This window comes from Suncus etruscus, chromosome 10, assembly GCF_024139225.1.
Source record: "Suncus etruscus isolate mSunEtr1 chromosome 10, mSunEtr1.pri.cur, whole genome shotgun sequence".
Classification (NCBI taxonomy): Eukaryota; Metazoa; Chordata; class Mammalia; order Eulipotyphla; family Soricidae; genus Suncus; species Suncus etruscus.
Window position 1 is genome coordinate 79861834 of NC_064857.1, and position 22696 is coordinate 79884529.

Here is a 22696-nt window from a genome sequence, read left to right on the forward strand (position 1 = left end):
GATGTGTGCCATTCTCTGGGGTGTGAGGTGGTATCTCATCGTTGTTTTGATTTGCATCTCCCTGATGATTAGTGATGTGGAACATTTTTTCATGTGTCTTTTGGCCATGTGTATTTCTTCTTTGTCAAAGTGTCTGTTCATTTCTTCTTCCCATTTTTTGATGGGGTTAGATGTTTTTTTCTTGTAAAGTTCTGTCAGTGCCTTGTATATTTTGGAGATTAGCCCCTTATCTGATGGGTATTGGGTGAATAGTTTCTCCCACTCAGTGGGTGGCTCTTGTATCCTGGGCACTATTTCCTTTGAGGTGCAGAAGCTTCTCAGCTTAATATATTCCCATCTGTTAATCTCTGCTTTCACTTGCTTGGAGAGTGCAGTTTCCTCCTTGAAGATGCCTATAATGTCCTGGAGTGTTTTGCCTATGTGCTGTTCTATATATCTTATGGTTTTGGGGCTGATATCAAGGTCTTTAATCCATTTGGATTTTACCTTTGTACATGATGTTAGCTGGGGGTCTAAGTTTAATTTTTTGCAAGTGGCTATCCAATTGTGCCAACACCACTTGTTGAAGAGGCTTTCCCTGCTCCATTTAGGATTTCCTGCTCCTTTATCAAAAATTAGGTGGTTGTATCTCTGGGGAACATTTTCTGAGTATTCAAGCCTATTCCACTGATCTGAGGGTCTGTCCTTATTCCAATACCATGCTGTTTTGATAACTGTTGCTTTGTAGTACAGTTTAAAGTTGGGGAAAGTAATTCCTCCCATATTCTTTTTCCCAATGATTGCTTTAGCTATTCGAGGGTGTTTATTGTTCCAAATGAATTTCAAAAGTGTCTGATCCACTTCTTTGAAGAATGTCATGGGTGTCTTTAGAGGGATGGCATTAAATCTGTATAATGCCTTGGGGAGTATTGACATTTTGATGATGTTAATCCTGCCAATCCATGAGCAGGGTATGCGTTTCCATTTCCGTGTGTCCTCTCTTATTTCTTGGAGCAGAGTTTTATAGTTTTCTTTGTATAGGTCCTTCACATATTTAGTCAAGTTGATTCCAAGATATTTGAGTTTGTGTGGCACTATTGTGAATGGGGTTGTTTTCTTAATGTCCATTTCATCCTTATTACTATTGGTATATAGAAAGGCCATTGATTTTTGTGTGTTAATTTTGTAGCCTGCCACCTTGCTATATGAGTCTATTGTTTCTAGAAGCTTTTTGATAGAGTCTTTAGGGTTTTCTAAGTAGAGTATCATGTCATCTGCAAACAGTGACAGCTTGACTTCTTCCTTTCCTATCTGGATTCCCTTGATATCCTTTTCTTGCCTAATCACTATAGCAAGTACTTCCAGTGCTATGTTGAATAGGAGTGGTGAGAGAGGACAGCCTTGTCTTGTGCCAGAATTTAGAGGGAAGGCTTTCAGTTTTTCTCCATTGAGGATAATATTTGCCACTGGCTTGTGGTAGATGGCCTTCACTATATTGAGAAAGGTTCCCTCCATTCCCATCTTGCTGAGAGTTTTGATCAAGAATGGGTGTTGGACCTTATCAAATGCTTTCTCTGCATCTATTGATATGATCATGTGGTTTTTATTTTTCTTGTTATTGATGTTGTGTATTATGTTGATAGATTTACGGATGTTAAACCAGCCTTGCATTCCTGGGATGAAACCTACTTGATCGTAGTGGATGATCTTCTTAAGGAGGCATTGAATCCTATTTGCCAGGATTTTGTTGAGGATCTTTGCATCTGCATTCATCAGTGATATTGGTCTGTAATTTTCTTTTTTGGTAGCGTCTCTGTCTGGTTTAGGTATCAAGGTGATGTTGGCTTCATAAAAGCTATTTGGAAGTGTTTCTGTTTGTTCAATTTCATGAAAGAGTCTTGCCAAGATTGGCAGTAGTTCCTCTTGGAAAGTTTGATAGAATTCATTAGTGAATCCATCTGGACCTGGGCTTTTGTTTTTCGGCAGACATTTGATTACTGTTTTAATTTCATCAATGGTGATGGGGGTGTTTAGATATGCTACATCCTCTTCCTTCAACCGTGGAAGATTATAAGAGTCCAAGAATTTATCCATTTCTTCCAGGTTCTCATTTTTAGTGGCGTAGAGTTTTTCAAAGTAGTTTCTGATTACCCTTTGAATCTCTGTCATATCAGTAGTGATCTCTCCTTTTTCATTCCTGATACGAGTTATCAAGTTTCTCTCTCTCTCTTTCTTTGTTAGGTTTGCCAGTGGTCTATCAATCTTGTTTATTTTTTCAAAGAACCAACTTCTGCTTTCGTTGATCTTTCGGATTGTTTTTTGAGTTTCCACTTCGTTGATTTCTGCTCTCAGCTTTGTTATTTCCTTCTGTCTTCCTATTCTTGGGTCCTTTTGTTGAGCATTTTCTAGTTCTATTAGCTGTGTCATTAAGCTACTCAGGTAAGCTCCTTCTTCCTTCCTGATGTGTGCTTGCAAAGCTATAAATTTTCCTCTCAGTACTGCTTTTGCTGTGTCCCATAAGTTCTGAGAGTTTGTGTCTTTATTGTCATTTGTTTCCAGGAACCTTTTTATTTCCTCCTTGATTTCATCTCGGATCCACTGGTTATTGAGCATGAGGCTGTTTAACTTCCAGGTGTTAAAGTGTTTCTTCTGAGTCCCTTTGGAGTTCACAAATAATTTCAGAGCCTTGTGGTCAGCGAAGGTAGTCTGCAAAATTTCTATCCTCTTGATCTTATAGAGGTATGTTTTATGTGCCAGCATGTAGTCTATCCTGGAGAATGTCCCATGTACATTGGAGAAGAATGTGTATCCAGGTTTCTGGGGATGGAGTGTCCTATATATATCCACTAGGCCTCTTTCTTCCATTTCTCTCCTCAGGTCTAGTATATTCTTGTTGGGTTTCAGTCTGGTTGACCTGTCCAGTGTTGACAAAGCCGTGTTAAGGTCCCCCACAATTATTGTGTTGTTGTTGATATTATTTTTCAGATTTGCCAACAGTTGTATTAAATATTTTGCTGGCCCCTCATTTGGTGCATATATGTTTAGGAGAGTGAATTCTTCCTGCTCTACGTACCCCTTGATTAATATAAAATGTCCGTCTTTGTCCCTTACAACCTTCCTGAGTATAAAGTTTGCATTATCTGATATTAGTATGGCCACTCCAGCTTTTTTATGGGTGTTGTTTGCTTGGATAATTTTTCTCCAGCCTTTTATTTTGAGTCTATGTTTGTTCTGACTATTCAGGTGCGTTTCTTGTAGGCAGCAGAAGGTTGGATTGAGTTTTTTGATCCATTTAGCCACTCTGTGTCTCTTAACTGGTGCATTTAGTCCATTGACGTTGAGAGAAAGAATTGTCCTGGGATTTAACGCCATCTTTATTTCAAAATTTGGTGTGTCTTTTGGGTAGTCTTGTCTTAGATTAGGTCTTTCAGTTTTTCTCTTAAGACTGGTTTTGTGTCTGTGAAGTTTCTGAGCTGTTTTTTGTCTGTGAAACCATGTATTCTTCCATCAAACCGGAAAGTGAGTTTTGCTGGGTATAGTATTCTGGGTGAAGCATTCATTTCATTCAGTCTTGTCACAATATCCCACCACTGCTTTCTGGCATTGAGTGTTTCTGGTGACAGGTCTGCTGTAAATCTCAGGGAAGCTTGCTTGAATGTGATTTCCCCTTTTGATCTTGCTGTTTTCAGAATTCTGTCTCTATCTGTGGGATTTGTCATTGTGACTAGGATGTGTCTTGGGGTGGTTTTTCTGGGGTCTCTTTTGGTTGGTACTCTTCGGGCATGCAGGATTTGATCACATATATTCTTTAGCTCTGGAAGTTTCTCTTTAATGATGTTCTTGACCATTGATTCTTCCTGGAAATTTTCTTCCTGGGTCTCTGGGACTCCAATGATTCTTAAGTTGTTTCTGTTGATCTTATCATAGACTTCTATTTTCGTCTGTTCCCATTCTTTGACTAATTTTTCCATTGTCTGCTCATTTGCTTTAAGTTTTTTGTCCAATCTCTCCTGCTGTATGGAATTGTTATGTATCTCATCTTCCACAGCACCAAGTCTATTCTCAGCTTCTGATACCCTGTCCCAGAGCTTATCCATTTTGTCATTCACTTCGTTTACTGACTTTTTCAGTCCTGTTAGTTGACATGTTATTTCAGTTTGGAGTTTTGTGATTTCTGCCTTCATATTTTCTTGGTTCTTATTAGTGTTCTGTTCAACTCGATCCATGGTTTCTTGGAGTCTGTTGAGCATCTTCCATATTGCTAGTCTAAAGTCCTTATCTGAGAGGTTGATTAGTTGGTCAGTTGTTATCTGGTCCTCAGAATTGTCATCTTCATTCTCTATGTCTGATGCTGGCCTGCGTTGTTTCCCCATTGTCACACTTGTATTGTGGGTTTTTCTACGTGTTGTGGTGGTATTCATTGTCTATATGATGTAGGCAGCACACTCCTCTGGCTCCTCCCTTTCTGGATGGGCTGACTTGCCTCTAAGGGAGGGGAGTCCTCCGTGGATGAAGCCTCACACTGGGTCAAATCTTAGGCCCGAGCATGCAACAGAGAAGACAGTCCAGAGAGAAATGTTTGCTTCTGTGATATAGCGCCGTTCTTAGTGTGATTTTTCCTTCTTGTTGCGATGGAGTTCTTTCCTTAGAAAGAGTGCACGGCCGCGTAGTGAAGCGGAGCGGCCGTGCTCCTCTGGAGCCTCTTTTTGCCCCACTCGCAAGAGTTTCACGCAAGAGGACAGTAGACAGACATAGACAGGTCACACTCACAGTTTTTCACAGTTGAGCCCCACTGGGCCGGTGTACTTTCACGGATTTTCCCCGCCTGGTGTCACACACAGGGAGCCAGCTTTTGCAAAGCTTAGCCGGTTTTTATGCTCTGAAGTCCCTCCCTGAAAATGGCGTCTGGGCGAGCGAGGTTTCTGGAGCCTCTCCTTGCCCCACTCGCAAGAGTTTCACGCAAGAGGACAGTAGACAGACATAGACAGGTCACACTCACAGTCTTTCACAGTTGAGCCCCACTGGGCCGGTCGATTAACCTACTTTAGAAGAGGAGGTGTTGAGAGCACTTGGAATTATGGGGTTTCGTTGTCTTCTCTTTCTTTCTTTCTTTCTTTCTTTCTTTCTTTCTTTCTTTCTTTCTTCTTTCTTTCTTCTTTTTTCTTTCTTATTTTCTTTCTTTCTTTCTCTATTCTTTCTTTCTTTCTTTCTTTCTTTCTTTCTTTTCTTTCTTTCTTTCTTTTTTTCCTTTCTTTCTTTCTTTTCTTTTCTTTCTTTTCTTTTTTTCTTCTTTCTTTCCTTTCTTTTCTTCTTTCTTCTTTCTTTCTTTTCTTTCTTCTTTCTTTCTTTCTTCTCTTTCTTTCTTTTTTCTTCTTTCTTTTTCTTTCTTTCTTTTCTTTCTTTCTTTTCTTTTTCTTTCTTTTCTTTTTTTCTTCTTTCTTTTTCTTTCTTCTTTCTTTCTTTCTTTCTTTCTTCTTTCTTTTTCTTTTTCTTTCTTTCTTTTCTCTCTTCTTTCTTTCTTTCTTTCTTTCTTTTATTCTCTTTCTTTCTCTTTCTTTCTCTTTCTTTCTTTCTTTCTTTCTTTCTGTCTTTCTTTTTTTCTCTTTCTTTCTTTCTCTCTTCTTCTTTCTTTCTTTCTCTCTTTCTTTCTCTCTTTCTCTCTCTCCCTCCCTCCCTCCCTCCCTCCCTCCCTCCCTCCCTCCCTCCCTCCCTCCCTCCCTCCCTTCCTTCCTTCCTTCCTTCCTTCCTTCCTTCCTTCCTTCCTTCCTTCCTTCCTTCCTTCCTTTCTTTCATTTTTCTTTCTCTTTTTTCAAAAGTACTTTCTACCTGGTTGTCAAAAGGGAAGCAGGAGGAGTTTTTTTTCCTAGGCACTGCTGTGGCTTGGGAATCAAGACCAGCTAGGAAAAACTTTGCTCTCATGGGTCTTTTGGACACATGGCATGGGCATGTGCGCCACCTGGACCTGTGCAGTGGTGTTTGTCATTGAGTACTTATTGAGTCTTCAGTGAGTCCTTAGTGAACTTCAGAAATTCTTTAGTCTTTAGGAGCTGGAGCTCAAGCTATAGCTGAAGCTATAACACAGCGGTAGGGTATTTGCTTTGCACGTAGCCAACCAAGGATGAACCTGGGTTCAATCCTCGGCATCCCATATGGTCCCCTGAGCCTGTCAGGAGTTATTTCTGAGCTTGAGCCAGGAGTAACCCCTGAGCGCTGCTGGGAATGGCCCAAACAAAAGAAAAAGAAATTCTTGAGTCTTGAGTAAGTCTTGGGTTTTCATTAAGTCCTTATGAATCTCCAGAGAGTGCTCATTGAGTCAGTGAATCTTCACTGGGTTCTTACTGAGTCTTCATTTATGCTCATGCTGCCTGGTTCTTCCCTGTTGGGTCTCTAAAGCATCCTCTTCCTAGTCAAAAATAGGCCTGTCCCAACAGCCCAAAGAGAGATTTTTTTCTTCCTTTTGTGTGATCTTGTTCTTTATACAATCCTATTTATGTTGTTTCTTCCATGGAGAACATTTGAGGTCTCCTCTTCTAAAGAAAGGGTTTCTTCAGGCCAGAGCAATAGTGCAGCAGTAGGGCTTTTGTCTTGCATGCAGCTGATCCAGGACAGACTTCAGTTTGATCCCTGGCATCCCATAGGGTCCCCCAAGCAAACAGAAGGGAAGGAAAGGAAAGAATAGAAATCTCACCGATGTCCCTCCTTCCCTCTAGAGAGTGGGGTCAAGAATCACTATGAGCCCCAGTACCCCGGCCTCCCATCAGCTTGTCTTTTCTTGGTGTGGAGATGGGGTGTTGTAGGTGAAGGCATGCCTGTTGAGAACTTCCTAGACTTTACTGGGTTCTCCTCTCAGCTGCTCAGCTCCTGTGCCCACATTCCCAGTGTCATCCTCTCTTATGGCATTGATGTTGGAGGACAGGGAAGATTCTCCTAGCATTGGGATTCAGCTTGACCACTGAAACCTTGCTTGGACCAGTTTTCCAGGGCTCATAAGGGACACTTGACTTAACTCAGTGTCAGCAGAAAAGTAAATAGACTTGCTGGACTTAGATGGTGGAGGAGGGTGAAGTAGGGTGGGGTTCCTTCTTGCTACTAGTGTTCCTTTGGCTGATCACTCTCTCACTAGGGGCCTGTCCATTCACAGCAATTTCTCTCTGGGCCCTATCTGTTGTTCTTTTTTATTTTTTTGGACCACATTCAGCAATGCTTAGGGGTTACTCCAGGGGATCCCTCCTGGTAGTGGTGGGTGGATGCCAGGAAACAAATTCAGGTTGACCACATGCCAGGCAAACTCTCTACCCACTGTACTGTTGCTCTGGCCACTCACATTATTAAAAATAATTTTGACCACACCCAGAAGTGTTTAGGGCTTACTCCTGGCTCTGTGCTCAGGGATCACTCCTTGTGGGGTTCAGAGGACCATAGGGAGTGCCAGTGATCGATCCTAGACTGGTCACTTTCAAAGCAAGTGCCTTACCACTGTACTATCATTCCAGCTTCTGTGCCCTATTTTAAAAGTGCCCAAGGAAGAACAAGAGTGGAGAAATCAATAGAAATGATGAGAACTAAGATCTTGGCTCTCTGGCCCAGTCCCAGGAATTGAAGGAACTGATGACCCTCTCAATGAAGTGGAGGTGTTTTGCCTGAGGCTTCTGTCTCTGAAGCTCAGCTTCCACAGAAGTCTTGTCTTTCACCTACTGAAAAGACTTCATGTGCTGCCTTAGCACTTGGAGCAGTGGGTACAGGTAGAGTAGAACACTTGGCAAGCTCAGCAACCAGAGGAGACTTTTGAGAGAAGGTGGTACATGCAGGTGGGGCCTGTAGGTCAGGCCTGCCTATTGGGCAAGGGAGAGGGACCACTCCCATCATTGGTTTCTTTGAGATGCTTCTGATCATCAGCAAGTTCTCCCTTAACAGATCTTTGGCAGCTCCTAAAAGCAAATCTTTTGCTCTCACCTGTGCTTAGAGACCCAGGAGGTAAATCCATTTGTTTCTCTCAAGATCCATAGACATTGGTCTATTGCACCCACAGAGAGCTGGTGAATACCAGTGCAGTTGATAGAGACCACATCCTGCATCTTTTTTTTTTTTTTTTTTTTTTTTTAGTTTTTGGGCCACACCCAGCGGTGCTCAGGGGTTACTCCTGGCTGTCTGCTCAGAAATAGCTCCTGGCAGGCACGGGGGACCATATGGGACACCGGGATTCGAACCAACCACCTTTGGTCCTGGATTGGCTGCTTGCAAGGCAAACACCGCTGTGCTATCTCTCCGGGCCCCACATCCTGCATCTTATTGTGGATTTGCTTGGGGCCACTGTTCTGAGGCATCTCCTGAGTTATGAGGTCAGCTGTGTCTGCTTGAACTGCAGCCTTCTGCAGCAATGGCTGCATGCGACACATTCATGTGTACTTGACAGAACCCTATGCTGTGAGTCCTGGGGTGGCAGAAGGAAGGGGGCAGGGCTGGACATGTGGGGGGGCACTCTTTTACAGGAACTCCCAGCCTCTGCTGCTGCATCATACTCAATTTCTTCTATAGAGGAAAAGATGTTGCCTACTTTCAGCTGCACTTTTAGGGCAGGTTTCCTGGGAAAGACCTGAACTGTGGGGCATAGAATTTGCATGTGAAACTCGGGAATGGTAAGGGAGAGAGATTTTTTTTTTATTTTGGGGTCACACCCAGCAGCACTTAGGGGTTACTCCTGGCTCTGTGCTCAGAAATCGCTCCTGGTAGGCTCAGGGGACCATATGGGATGCTGGGATTCGAACCACCATCCTTCTGCATGCAAGGCAAACGCCTTACCTCCATGCTATCTCTCCGGCCCCCAAAGAGAATTTCATGGAGAGAAATCTGGGGAGGACTGGACTTCTGCATGGCTGACTTCATGTGGTTGCAATTGTAAGGTCGGGGCTACTAGAGATGGTTCTGCCCCATGGATAGAGTTGCTCATGGGGTCGAGCTGACTTCTCTGTCTTGAGCACATTCATGTTCAAAGCCTGTCACCCTGTGCCCACTGTTCACAGTCTCTTCTTATGCTGCCTCCATGGGTGTTCTTGTTCATATCATCTCTGAGGAAGCTATGGGTGCAGGACCCTTGTGCTTTCCACTGGGTAAAGCCCCTGACGAGCGTTAACCAGGAAGACTACTCTGATGAGGGTGGCCTGACCTGGGTCCTTTTCTTCCATTTTTTTTTTTACTTTCTGTTTTTTGGGCCACACCCAATGACGCTCAAGGCTTACTGCTAGCTATGGGCTCAGAAATCGCTCCTGGCTTGGGGGACAATATGGGACACCAGGGATCAAACCGTAGTCCATCCTAAGTCAGCCGCGTGCAAGGCAAACACCTTACTGTTGTGCCACCGCTCCAGCCCCCTTTTCTTCCATTTCAACATGGAGACCCTCCAGGGGTGTGTGTGTGTGTGTGTGTGTGTGTGTGTGTGTGTGTGTGTGTGTGTGTGTCTATGTTTCTATATCTGTGTATATCTCTAGGTGTTTTTGTATCTCAGTCTATGTATCTCTGTGGCTGTGTGTCTCTGTTTCTCTGTGTATGTCTGTGTGTGCCCTATGTATGTTTCTCTACATGTTCTCTGTGTGTCTGTAATTCTCTGTATTGTATGTGTATCTGTGTCTCTATGTATGTATATATGCCATTGTGTGTATTTGTATGAGTATGCATGCACGCATGGGATAGGATAGGGAGAGGTAATGGGACTGAGCACCCAGGAAGTAGAGGAGAACCTAGTAGAGCTGGTGGCTGAGTGTTCCTCACCAGGCTTGGCTGCTCGCTCTCTCTCTCTTTCTTCTCTCTCTCTTTCCTCTCTTCTCTCTCTCTCTCTCTCTCTCTCTCTCTCTCTCTCTCTCTCTCTCTCGCTCAGTCTGCTTGTTGCCATTCTCTCTCTCTTTCTTTCTCTCTCTTGCTCAGTCTGCTTGTCGCCATTCTCTGTGGAACATGGTCCTGGGGCCTGAAGCAGGAGCGCTATGAAGATTAAGAAAGCCAGACATGGGGCCGGAGAGATAGCATGGAGGTAGAGCATTTGCCTTGCATGCAGCAGGACGGTGGTTCAAATCCCAGCATCCTATATGGTCCCCTGAGCCTGCCAGGGGCGATTTCTTTTTTTTTTTTTTTTTGTGGTTTTTGGATCACACCCGGCAGTGCTCAGGGGTTATTCCTGGCTCCATGCTCAGAAATTGCTCCTGGCAGGCACGGGGGACCATATGGGACACCGGGATTCGAACTGATGACCTTCTGCATGAAAGGCAAACGCCTTACCTCCATGCTATCTCTCCGGGCCCATCCAGGGGCGATTTCTGAGCTTAGAGCCAGGAGTAACCCCTGAGCACTGCCGAGTGTGACCCAAAAACAAAAAGAAAAACAAAAACAAAAAAAGAAAGCCAGACTGCCTCCAGGACTGTGAGCCCTGACATCCCTTTACATAAAATATTAAGGGGCCTGAGCAGTGGCACAAGCGGTAGGGTGTTTGCCTTGCATGCATTAACCTAGGATGGACTGTGGTTCGATATCTGGAGTCTCATATGATCCCCCAAGCCAGGAGCAATTTCTGAGCACTTAGCCAGGAGTAACTCCAAGGATCACTGGGTGTGGCCCAAACAAAACAAAACAAAACACACACAATATTTATTATTTAGATTAGAACCAGTAACTAGGAAGAAAGGCAAAAATTAACAGAGAATTACCTATCTATGTTAATCTTACCTGGTTGGGCCTTTAGATATTGTTATACAAATGCAAAAGTCTCTGAATGTGTTTTTCAGGGAGTGTTGGCAGGTAAAAGAGTGAATACAAGACCTGAATCAATAGGGCCATTTCTAAGGGTGCTAGCGTCCTGTAATTAGAAATTAACAGCCTCCTAACTCACCATTTCAGCCCCACTCCACATTATCATCTTTCTATCTAAGCATATTTGTTTTCTGCATGTCTGTGTATCCAACAGAGCAATTACTGCACATCTGCTCCAGGTCGTTAATCGCAGGGAACAGGTTACTGGCCAACAGTCTTGTCTTGTGGAAACCCTGGCAGACTTTGTCCCCTCGAAGAGACAGGAATCTACATTGCATGTCAGTCCCTGTGTCCAGGGTAACTTATTCCCCACTTCTGTGTCTGGATGAGCCCTTGGTCCACTCAGCTTCATTCTTATGGAGAAACTGAGAAGTCAGGTTGCAAATATTGGTTTTTTTCTCAGTTTCCCTGATTCCCTTATCACATCTAAGACCTTCAAGTTTTCGCCAACTCCCAGCTCCCACACATCACTTCCAGATTCATTCCTGTGTTTTCCTCTTCCTTTCCCTTTAGTTCAGGATTCTTTTTCTCTTGGACTGCATCCCTGGGTACTGAGTGGGATTCCCAGGGCAGTGGGTTTCCACTTTCTCAAGGTTGGATTTGTGCCTATGGATAGAATTTGGATTAATTATTTTTTTAAAGCTGTGTAGGCAAAACAGTATGCAGCCTGCACATTTATTTTGGTGATCGAATAAAGCCTGCAGCAGTTAGTCTAACATATTTAATGATATTCATAATCATTGTACAACATGACCAGCCAGGCATACTTATTAACCACCTGGCATAAATGAATGCAATTAGCGACACCCTTCCTTAGTCACTGTCACAATCCAAGTTCCTGTTTCCTACCAGCAGTGTCTGCTCATCCAGTAAATGTCTGTCCAGGGCCTCCAGACCTCATTCTACTGTTGGACCCTGTTACCATATCTAGGTCCTGTGGCAGCCCTGGTACCACCCAATGCTCTGTTCCTATCTCTTTCCTGCCTTGAGTCTCAGACTCAACTCCTCAGAGGCAGGGAAGTTGGAAGGCAGGGCTTGGAAAGAGGGATGGCTGGTTCTTAGCCAGGAAAGGTATAGGGCCTGCTTAACCTGCCTGAGCCTCTACATGCAGATGTGGTTGGCCTTGTGGAGATAGGGGAGGATATGTCTGCAGAACTGCCTCTCATACCAGCCCCTCACTTTTAAAGTTACCTCCCTCCACACACACACAGAAGATAACCAGGGAGGATTCAGCCTCAGGCCCAAAGCTGAAATCTCATGAAGTGATTGCACAGCCATGGGAGTAAGTCATGACGTTTCCTACCACAACAGACAGATGGACTGTCTACTGTGCTGATTCTCCGGGCACCCAGATTGGTAGCACCAGCTTAGCCCAGGCTCTTGTGAGGACAGTCTTGGCATTCCCCAAGGACCATCTCAGATGGCAGTAAGATGCTCTTCTAGATGCTTTTTTTTTTTTTTTTGGCCACACCCAGCAGCACTCAGGGGCTACTCCTGGCTCTACGCTCAGAAATCGCCTCCAGCAGGCTCGAGGGACCATATGGGTTGCTGGGATTCAAACCACCATCTTTCTACATGCAAGGCAAATGCCCTACCACTGTGCTATCTCTCCGGCCCCACCTAGGTGCTTTTTTGGCCTTCTGGTCTGAGGCAAATTATCATCGGAATGTCCCTTTACTCATCTATGCTCTAAGATAGGTGCAGTTCAGTGTGGAGAGCATTCCCTGTATGCCAGGGATCTCTGCAAGTTGCCCCCACCACCACCACAGCTGATGACCTTTCAACTTGGTCCTAGGAAACAGAAGAACTGAGGGAAGACACATATAACCTTGGCCAGCAGCCTCAGTACTGATGCTGGAGGAGGCCCCACCATCAGAGATTTTATTGGAAAAGACATTTGGAGTTTAACTTTTTTTTTTTTTTTTTTTTTTTTTTTTTTTTGGTTTTTGGGCCACACCCTGTGACGCTCAGGGGTTACTCCTGGCTATGCGCTCAGAAGTTGCTCCTGGCTTCTTGGGGGGCCATATGGGATGCCGGGGGATCGAACCGCGGTCCGTCCTAGGCTAGCGCAGGCAAGGCAGGCACCTTACCTCCAGCGCCACCGCCCGGCCCCTAACTTTTTTTTTTTAACACACTCAAGTATATCCAATATAATCTACGCAATTACCAAAATAAATAGATGCTGTTGAAAGTTATCAAGACCGCTTAAGAATGTGTGTCTTCAATCCATATAAGGGATTGTTTATTAAGGCATTAGTGGCAGATCTAATAACCACCGTCATGAAGGGCTCTGGGGAAGGCTTACCCAGTGATGCTCGGGCTGCTCCTGCCTCTGTGGCCAGGAGGGATACCAGGTGGTACTGGGGATATCATGTGGTGTCAGGGGTCAAAACAGGTTCCACGGCATGCAAGGTAAACTCTTACTTACCTTTGATACTAGCTCTTTGGCCCTATAATAACCATTGTTTTAACGCAGGTATAAGTATAAACACTTAATGTATCTTTAGCAACTAAATGGTGGTGTCCAAAGCAGTTTTTACTAATTCTGTATTTCAGTTGTGTTGTGTTGAGTGTGTGTGTGTGTGTGTGTGTGTGTTTATGGCAAGGTGGGGAGGTATTTCTTCGACAGTGCTCAGGGGCTGATCCTCCATGGTACGGTCTACCTGGAGTTAATAATGTGCTGCTGAGGCCTAGGCTGCCAGGGGCCAGCAGGGCCACCCCCAAGATTTATGGGGGCATTGGACATCATACTACAATCTCTGTAAGTGCCAGCCATGTGCTCCATTCCTTTGAACCATCTCCCTAGCCCTTACTGACATTTTTAACAGAAGGAAATTGCTAGAACTAGGAAAACTGAAGATGCATATCTCAGCCTGTATAACTTCATGGATCCCTTGAATACTGTGAACTGCTGGGGATCTGGGCCCCCATGCTAAGGCCCCCTTCAGTCCAAGCAGGAGGTAACTAAGCCCTTCAGGTGTTGCTAAGGAGCAGACTGGTTTGTTAGCTGTGAGTGCTGGCAGGAACCAGTACCTACTTCTGAGCCCATATGCGTTCTTATACCCACTACCACTTTTGCTGTGTAGATGTTGGCCATGTGAATTCAGCTAACACGGCTGCAGTGCTTAGATTTCCAGGTGCCTTACCACCAGCCATTAGCTGGAACTAGGCATCCAGTTGAAAGGTTCCAGTTGTCTGCAGCCTGGAAGAGGTGTTAATAAATCCACAGATTAATGGCTCTGGATAGCTGTTGAGAGCTCACTTTTGTTTTAAGTTCAATGTTACATTGTACTAGGTTATAGGTCTGTGAATTTCTGCGAGTAACTAAACCTTGTTTGTACTGTTAAACGTTTCATTAATCTGGTGAGTCTACAGCTGTGTTCTTTTTGTTTTGTTTTTGGGTCACACCTGGCAGCGCTCAGGGGTTACTCCTGGCTCTATGTTCAGAAATCGCTCCTGGCAGGCTCAGAGGACCATATGGGATGCTGGGATTCGAACCACCGACCTTCTACATGAAAGGCAAACGCCTTACCTCCATGCTATCTCTCCGGCCCCTACATCTGTGTTCTGTCCTCCCTTTGTTGGGGCTCAAGGACCTTTGTGCATATGGCATGCATGGTGCTCACAGAAGATGTGGTGCTGAGGATCAAATTATGTAGCATTAAGAAGTAAACCATCGGGGCCAGGCGGTGGCGCTGGAGGTAAGGTGCCTGCCTTACCTGCGCTAGCCTAGAAGACGGACCACGGTTCGATTCCCCGACGTCCCATATGGTCCCCCAAGCCAGGAGCGACTTCTGAGCGCATAGCCAGGAGTAACCCCTGAGCGTCACCGGGTGTGGCCCAAGATCCATTGGGGCCGGGAAGGTGGCGCTAGAGGTAAGGTGTCTGCCTTGTAAGCAGACAACCGCGGTTCGATCCCCGGTGTCCCATATGGTCCCCCCAAGCCAGGGGCGATTTCTGAGCTCATAGCCAGAGTAACCCCTGAGCGTCAAACGGGTGTGGCCCAAAAACCAAAAAAAAAAAAAAAAAAAAAAAAAAAGAAGTAAACCATCAAGGCCAACTTTCTGGGCTCCACCTGCAGAGTCTGTACTCTGTGACTGTGCTGGTATCCAGAGAGGTGATTAAGCTCTTTGGGTGTTGCTAAGGTGCAGCTGGTGATTCTGAAAGTTCTCAGCGGCCACTTCTGAGTGTGCTGGACCTTTTCCTCACTGTAGCTGCCCTTGCTTGTTTCTGCATCTGCCAGGAAAAGACCCTGAAAGTCTGTCTGTAATAGACTCGAGACCACAGTGCCACTGGCAGGGATCTGGTTAGAGCCTGAACATAGCAAGTGAGAATTTTCAGCAGCAGCAAGGAGAAGGGGATAAACATGGTGCAGACTGACCAGTTATGTGGCAACGTAAGACACAGAGTAAGGCAGCAGGGTGGGCGGTTTGGAAAAAGAAGGGGCAGTGCCCTCGGTAGTATCTTTTCTCAGGCAGAGAAAAGGAAATCAGGCACTCCCCAGCCCCCAGTTATTGTTGGCTCCTCACTGTCATTCCCCCACACTATCATCCCATCACCCCTTCAGCAGCATGAATATATCATCCCCTGTGGACCAGTCCTTTTGCAACACTCAGTTGCTTCTGCAGAGCTGCTGTATATCTGTGTCCACGAGCTCTGTGCTCAGCCCTGTGACCCCTGTTGGGTCTCCAAGGGCAGGGTGTGTCCCACATCTCTGAGCCTTATGGACACCTTTGATCCAGGCTGTACCATGGCTCAGATTCATTCCCGAGTCTTCAGCCACTGACTGTCTGTGGTGCTGACACCAACCCTCACCCACCCAACAAAAGTCTTCATTAAACACTCTTGGTGCCTCCTTGATCAAACTCGGGCCTGTTGTGTTGCGCTCTTAGTCAATGATCTCTGTTGTGATGATGGTGTTGAAAATATAATTAGATACTAGACTGGCACAGACAGGCTGGAAAGAAGAGATTGATGAGCCCATTAGTGAACAGAATTTATTCTACTGACACACCCAAGTCCTCAAATGGCTGAGGAAAGAGGCGATGGAGGGGTTTAATGATGTGTCCCGAGACTGCCTTCGCCTCTTCCTGGACTGTCCCACCCCTCCCTTTATGTCCTGTACATGCTGTCCCTCCTCTTTATCAGGGAGTAAGACTGATCCTTTCTGAAGACTAGGCCTTTACTTGCAGACAAGTCTGGGATATGAGCAACTGCAGGAAATTGCACCTCTGCAGGAGGCAGTGGACCCAGGTCTCACCTGGATGTTTTGTTACACATATCGACCTGGCCCATTGTAGGTGCTGGCCCAGGCCTCCAAGTCATGGGCCCGGAGTTCGACTAGGTCATGGGACTTAGTAGAGTTGAGCTGGAGATGAGGAGTGAGCTCTTCGAGCTGGGGGTATCAGAGGGATTGAGAAGATGGAGTTTGAGAGGCAGAGGGGATGTTCAGCCCACTGCACTGCAGCTGCTGAGCTGTACATATTTCCTTACGGTGAGATTAGTCTGAGGTCCACGTTAATGCAGATGCTTGTTTGGTTTAGCCCCAGGTCTGCACCTAGCACTGGCTGTTAGAACTAGGGAACCATTGCCACAAAGGGGCCATGGACAACCACTGAGGCCCTGACTTCAGTTTCCCTGCCCAGCCCCAAACCAATGGCCCAAAGATCCCCCTTTCCTCTGTGCTGAAACTTTCTCCAGACACAAAGGCTGTTCCTGATTCCTCTTCCTGCCCTCCTGCCCTGAGCAGAGATAGAATCTGCCCCTTCCACTGAGTGTAAAATGCTCTTTCTGCTGTCATTACCAGCCTGGTTTGACTTCTAGAAAAGTGGCCTGGTGGGACAGTGACCCCTGTGGTCTGCTGGATGCTGAGCTCTCAGGGGTGACACAAAACTTTGTTTTGGATTGAGTGTACTTTAGTGGCATGGGGCAACATAGAAAAGGAACAAGAATGAGATATTGACTTGCCAATGCGTGCAAAATCTCAGGGGAGACACACATGTGTGTCTTTTCTTACATTGATGTATGCATTTGTACGTGTATGCTTATCAATGTGTGCATATGTACATATTGCTTGTGTGTGCCTGTATGTGTTTACATACATAGGTGTTCATTTGTGTTTATAAATATGTAAGAGTGAGCCTATAGGCAGTACTCTATCTCTAACACAGAACTTTCAAGAGGAGCTAGAGCCATAGCGTAGCAGGTAGGATGCTTGCCTTGACTGTGGCTGACTGGGATTTGATCATTGGCATCCCATATGGTCCCCCAAGCCTACCATGAGTAATCGCTGAGTAGACCCTGAGCAATCACCAAAAACAAAAAATCAAAAAAAGCTTTGGAGAGTAACAGCTGGGCTTTATCTCCTATCCCCAGGTCACAAATCTGGGCATGAGCTCCTGAGAGGCCCTTTTTTCCTCCACATGCTCAGACTCTTGCAAGTACGTGAGGGAGAGTGACTTCCCCATGTCCCTCAATCTACCTCTCCAAGGGGACAGATGCTCCTGGTGGTGGGTTCCAGCCTGGTCAACACTGGTGGGGACATGGCCAGCAAGGGCACCTCTGCATGCCTAACCCCTCACATCCCGACCCTGTTGCCTTGCAGAGATGAGAAGAACCAGTCTATCATTGTCAGCGGCGAGTCGGGAGCCGGCAAGACTGTGTCAGCCAAGTATGCCATGCGCTATTTTGCCACAGTGGGAGGCTCGGCCAGTGACACCAATATTGAAGAGAAGGTGCTGGCGTCCAGCCCCATCATGGAGGTGAGCCTGCTGGGCCCTGCCCCTTCTGGGTGGGTGCATAAGTCCTGGGGAGCCCTCTGTGGCAGGGCTGTGCTCTCACACCTCTTCCTCGGGATCCCCATCTTCTACTGTGGGGAGGTCACAAAGGTACCTGCAGACCATGAAGAGACGAACCTGGCAGTCTCTCTTCAGTCTCTTGAGTTCATAGCTTGTGGTCCTACCAGGGCTCACCCAGGAGGGGAGAGCTCCCAGGCCCCCTCACTTGCTCTGTCATCATGTCAGCAGATCAAAGTGCTAACCACACCCCAAGTGCTACCCACACCTTAAGCTCAGTTCCCTGAGGCAGAAGCCCAGAGGAAAGATTCCCTTTCCTGAAGTAGCCTTTTTCTTTGGGGTGCAGAATAATTCCAGAGCTTTGTGCTGACAGATCATCTGTGATCTGTCATGACCTGTCAGGTGCATGTCCCTGAGCAGTGAGACCAGCATGAAGGCCAGGGTGGGCTTGTGTGTGTCCCTGTGAGGTCCTGTGGCTCTAACCTGCTCTCCAGACCCCAGCAAGTTCTGAAGAAGAGTCTCTTTAGCCAGGTTTCCACTTTTCCTCTCCTGTCTTGTAATGGGTTGGAACTAAATGACTGGTCAGCTTTGAATTCCTGCCCAGGAATCTAGAGCATCTTCATTCTAGATTCAGGAGCTGGCCCCTCCACAACCCTGACATCTCTGTCTGTTCCGGCGGATCCTGTGAGGCTCCTGGCATTACCGGTGGCAGAGCAGCTGCCTGGCCTTCCTGAGCCCTCATACCCTGCAACCCACGCTCCCAAGTCCCTCTTCATAGGACTGTCTGCCCAGCTGCTATCAAGGGAAAAATGTGTGTAACAGCAACTTTTAGAAGGACTTTGTCCAGAGTTGATTATGGTGTGTTGATCACATTCTATCCGGCACTTCTGGGTCATATGGACAAGGGCCCAGCAGGTCGGTTCTCAACATTTCTAGTTGGCACAATACGTGTGGGTGCTGCCCTTTGAGAGCATTGTCCTGTCGAGGATGAAAGGGGCTCTCTGGACCATGGGGCTCAGTGGAAAGAGAGAGCCCCCCACTTTCCTATGGAAGCACTTTGATATATTAACCTCCATCTTTTCATTGAATATGAGAATAAACCTTGTTACCATGGTGCTTTTCATGATTGGTCTTACCTGCTAAAGTTGGTATGACCAGCATTTCATTGACTTCCTCAGGTCAGTTTAGTTGGCAGCAGCCTGTTTGCTCATAGTTTTTATTCAAGCACCTAGTTGGGTCCCAGCATGATCCTCATCCAGGAGGTGACTGTGGGCCTTGGCCCTGCCTTTCTTGTTTCCTCTGCTGCACTTTAATTGGGGCTCCCAGGTCCATATGGAACCAGGCCTTTGGCTGCCCTGTGTCCCTAAATGAAAACTCTCCTCTTTTAGGCAGAACCTAAGATATGAGAGTGCCGCCTCTTAGGGAAAAAGTCATTATTCTTGGATCCACCAGGATGAAGAAAAAGTTTTGTGATCTCCAGCGGCTGGACCAGGCTGGTCCACATAGTTGGGCATGGCCACCAGTGCGTGTGTATGAGCCACACTAGAAGGACTTTTTTTGTTGTTGCTTTGTTTTGTTTTGTTTTGTTTTGCATCACACCCAGCATCGCTCAGGGGTTACTCCTGGCTCTACTCTCAGAAATCACTCCTGGCAGGCTCAGGGGACCATATGGGAGGCTGGGATTCGAACCACTGTCCTTCTGCATGCAAGGCAAATGCCTTACCTCCATGCTATCTCCCTGGAAGGACATTTTTTAAGTTTTGCTTTGTAGCGACCCAGCCCACGCGCTCCACAGCAACCCCTATTAGCCAGTATAAGAAAATGCTCAGCACAGAGCTACCAAGAGCATTCTCAGTGTCAGGGAACCATCTCCTCTCCCTTCCTGGGGCTTCCCTGGTCCCCCTGCCCAATTAATGCCAATTCTTCTCCTCTCCCCTGAGAATGCCCCTTCATCCAATTTTTTGTCTTTGAATTTGCCTCTACTGGGATCCTCCTGTAAGTGGAATCTTGCAGTATTTCAAGGATCTTTCCCTGGTGCCTCATTCACTTGGTACATACTCACGTTCATCTACTGGTAGACAGATCATGCTCATCCTTGGCTCCTTTCTTTTGTGAGTAGATAATATTTTCTCTTACAGCTGTTCCACATCTGGTTTTTCCCTTCCCTAGTTGATTGGATTTCAGCTTATTTCCAGTTTTTATCTGTTGGAATAACAGAGGGTCCGGGTAGATGTCTGTCCTTGCTATGGGTAGGACCCCTTTGGGAAGGAGAATGATCTGGAGTTTTCTGGTGCTCTCCATCTCTATGATAGCCTGAGACAGTTGGAGTGGGTAGAGTCATCTTCAGATAGGAGAAATGTGCTCCCCTATGCACACAGATAAATGCAAGATGTGGGACACTCATGAGGGTCTATGGGGAGGAGGGTATGTCCGAGTCAGCTCTCTTAGTCTCACCTGCTGTCATACAGGAAATGCTAGTGTGGTTGGAACTAGTTTTTTTTTTTGGGGGGGGGGGCACACCCATCGATGCTCAGGAGTTACTCCTGGCTGTCTTCTCAGAAATAGCTCCTGGCAAGCACGGGGGACCATATGGGACACCGGGATTCGAACCAACCACCTTTGGTCCTGGATCGGCTGCTTGCAAGGCTGCTTGCCGCCGCTGTGCTATCTCTCCGGGCCCTGTTTTGTTTTTTGTTTGTTTGTTTGTTTTTTGGAACTCAGTAGTTTTTAAATATCTTCTGCCATCTCAGGCGAAGATCAAATTAAGAGAGAGAAATAGGGGCAGTGCATTGGCACAGGAAAGGAAAAAGCTGAGGAAACCTGGTAGCTATCGTAGGCACTGTGGAAATTTTATTCTAGAAGACAAACATGTTTAAGCTTCAGTGCTGAGGGCATCTTGCATCTCAGCAACTCTAGCGGGGGAAATATTCTTCATGAGAGGAAAGTGGATAATCACAAGCGGCCTGGCAGAATATGAAAGATGAAATAATAATGAAACCACACACAAGTATGTGGGGACAACACGTTTTTCTGGCAAGCATGTGACAAAATTTAATCTCCAGACTGGGAGTATATAAAGGGTAAAGGGACAGTTAAATCATGAGAGGAATGCTCACATTTGTTTCTTTTTTTTGGGGGGGTTGGGTTTTTGGGTCACACCCGGCAGTGCTCAGGGGCTACTCCTGGCTCTATGCTCATAAATCGCCCCCAGCAAGCTTGGGGTACCATATAGGATGGTGGGATTTGAACCACCTTCCTTCTGCACGCAAGGCAAATGCCCTATCGCTATCTTTCCGCCTCCTCACATTTGTTTCTTTGCAATGTACAGAAACTATCTATGTACATTGTTTCATCTTAAAACAAATACACAAGGCTTTAGGTGGTTTGTAATTTTCGAATAGAATAGAGTTCAGTTAGGAGTTAGAGGATAAAAGGGAGGCTAATTTCTTACATATCAAAGTAGTTTCTGGCCCTAGGTGTCTTTACTGTTGTAAATTAAGGGATTAACAAGAAGCCTGGTTTCCTAATAACAAATATCCTTAACCTAAGGGAATAGTTTTCTAGTTAGGGGCGAAGACCAACTTCCTATGGTCTGATTATAGAAAGAGATAAAACTTATATGAAAGGGGTACACAATTATACCTAGTAAATTTAATAGCCTGATTCTACATTGGCCAAACCTGTTTGTTAGCAGGTATTCAAAGTGACAGAGAAAGTCCATGAGGCAAAGCCACTCTGCTATGGTGTTCAAAGATAAGGAGAGAAGACATTGTCTTTAAGATGCTATGTTTTGACTTGGCTTTTAGATGTAAACAGGCTGACAGAAAAAGACCAAACTTGTCTCTATTATTTGGTGCAGAAATTTCTCTGGGAAATGAAATTTGAAAGAGGCCCTATTTCAGCCTGTAAATTTACAAGGGAGAAATAATATTAAAGCCAAATAAATGAAAGGAAATGTAATGTCAGTACCAAGACATGAATTTCAGAAATATATCTTCAGGAATTTCTCAACTCTCCATGCAGGGCAAGAGCTCTCTCAGCGGGCCTTTAGAGGAAACCCGGAAAATCCGAGAATTGCATTTAGTGGGCCTGCTGAATTCCCCTAAAATGGAGGTGCCTTATGTCATGTTGTAGGACATCAGCATTACACAGATTTCTAAAGAAGTAGCAAGTGAGACAAGAGAGGAAACTAAGGTGTAGTCACAAAGTTGACACCAACTATGAGCACAAAGCATGATTTTATAGAAATTACCAAAAAAAAGTTAATGTTGAAAAAAATATTTCACACCTTTGTATGAAATCCCAGAATCACAAATGTGACTATTCCAAAAATTTTTGGAACTGCACGCACATGCGCTCGTGCGCGTTTGTTTGTATTAACTATCAGAGTCTTGCCATCATGCTGGGAAGGAGATTTCTGCAAGGTTAAATGGCATTTATTCAGCCTTTACACTTCAAGCAGTTCCAGGTAGGTGTGAACTGTTGAGCTGTAACATTTAACAATCCTTAACAATCTGTGTCCACGCATGGGGCCGGAGCAGTGGCGCTAGAGGTAAGGCGTCTGCTCCGCGCCCCCCCATATGGTCCCCTCAAGCTAGGAGCGTTTTTTTGAGCGCATAGCCAGGAGTAATCCCTGAGCATCAATGGTTGTGGCCCCCCAAAAAAACAAACAAACAAACAAAAAAAAACAAAAACAAAAAAAATCCATGTTCACAGTCAACATTGAGCTCCTTGCATTGGCCAGGTTGTTCTCTACAGTCAGTTTTGGGTGCTCTGGTGCTTCTAGTCTCACGTTACTAAGTATGTCCGGATCTGCAGAGCAGTCATTACAGTTTGTATTGAATCCCAGCTGAACCGGCCATGTGTAAGAAATCTCCTTTCTCCTCACCACCTCCTTATATAGGCCACTTTGCAGTTGCTTCTAGTGTGATCTGCATTGATGATTGAGGTGTGGCACTGGGCTGGTTGGTTCTGTGATTTTCCTCCTGAGCTTTCTGCTGAATGGCATTTGTTGTCACTCCCATTTTAATTCCTGACATCTCCCTCTTTTGTTGGACTATGGACTCCTCAGCAAAGTCTGGATTTGTTTTCATCTGCAACTATTGCACTTGGTTTACCTTTGCTTTAAA

The 22696-nt window shown here is 45.6% G+C and overlaps 1 protein-coding gene across 1 annotated transcript in view; it reads left to right on the top strand.

Moving 5' to 3' along the window:
* Positions 1-22696, top strand: part of MYO5B (myosin VB) — a 210357-nt gene that overhangs the window by 114108 nt on the left and 73553 nt on the right. Inside the window, exon 5 of the mRNA XM_049781585.1 lies at positions 17378-17534. Coding sequence (XP_049637542.1) covers positions 17378-17534 — 157 coding nt within the window. The remainder of the gene's footprint in view (positions 1-17377; positions 17535-22696) is intronic.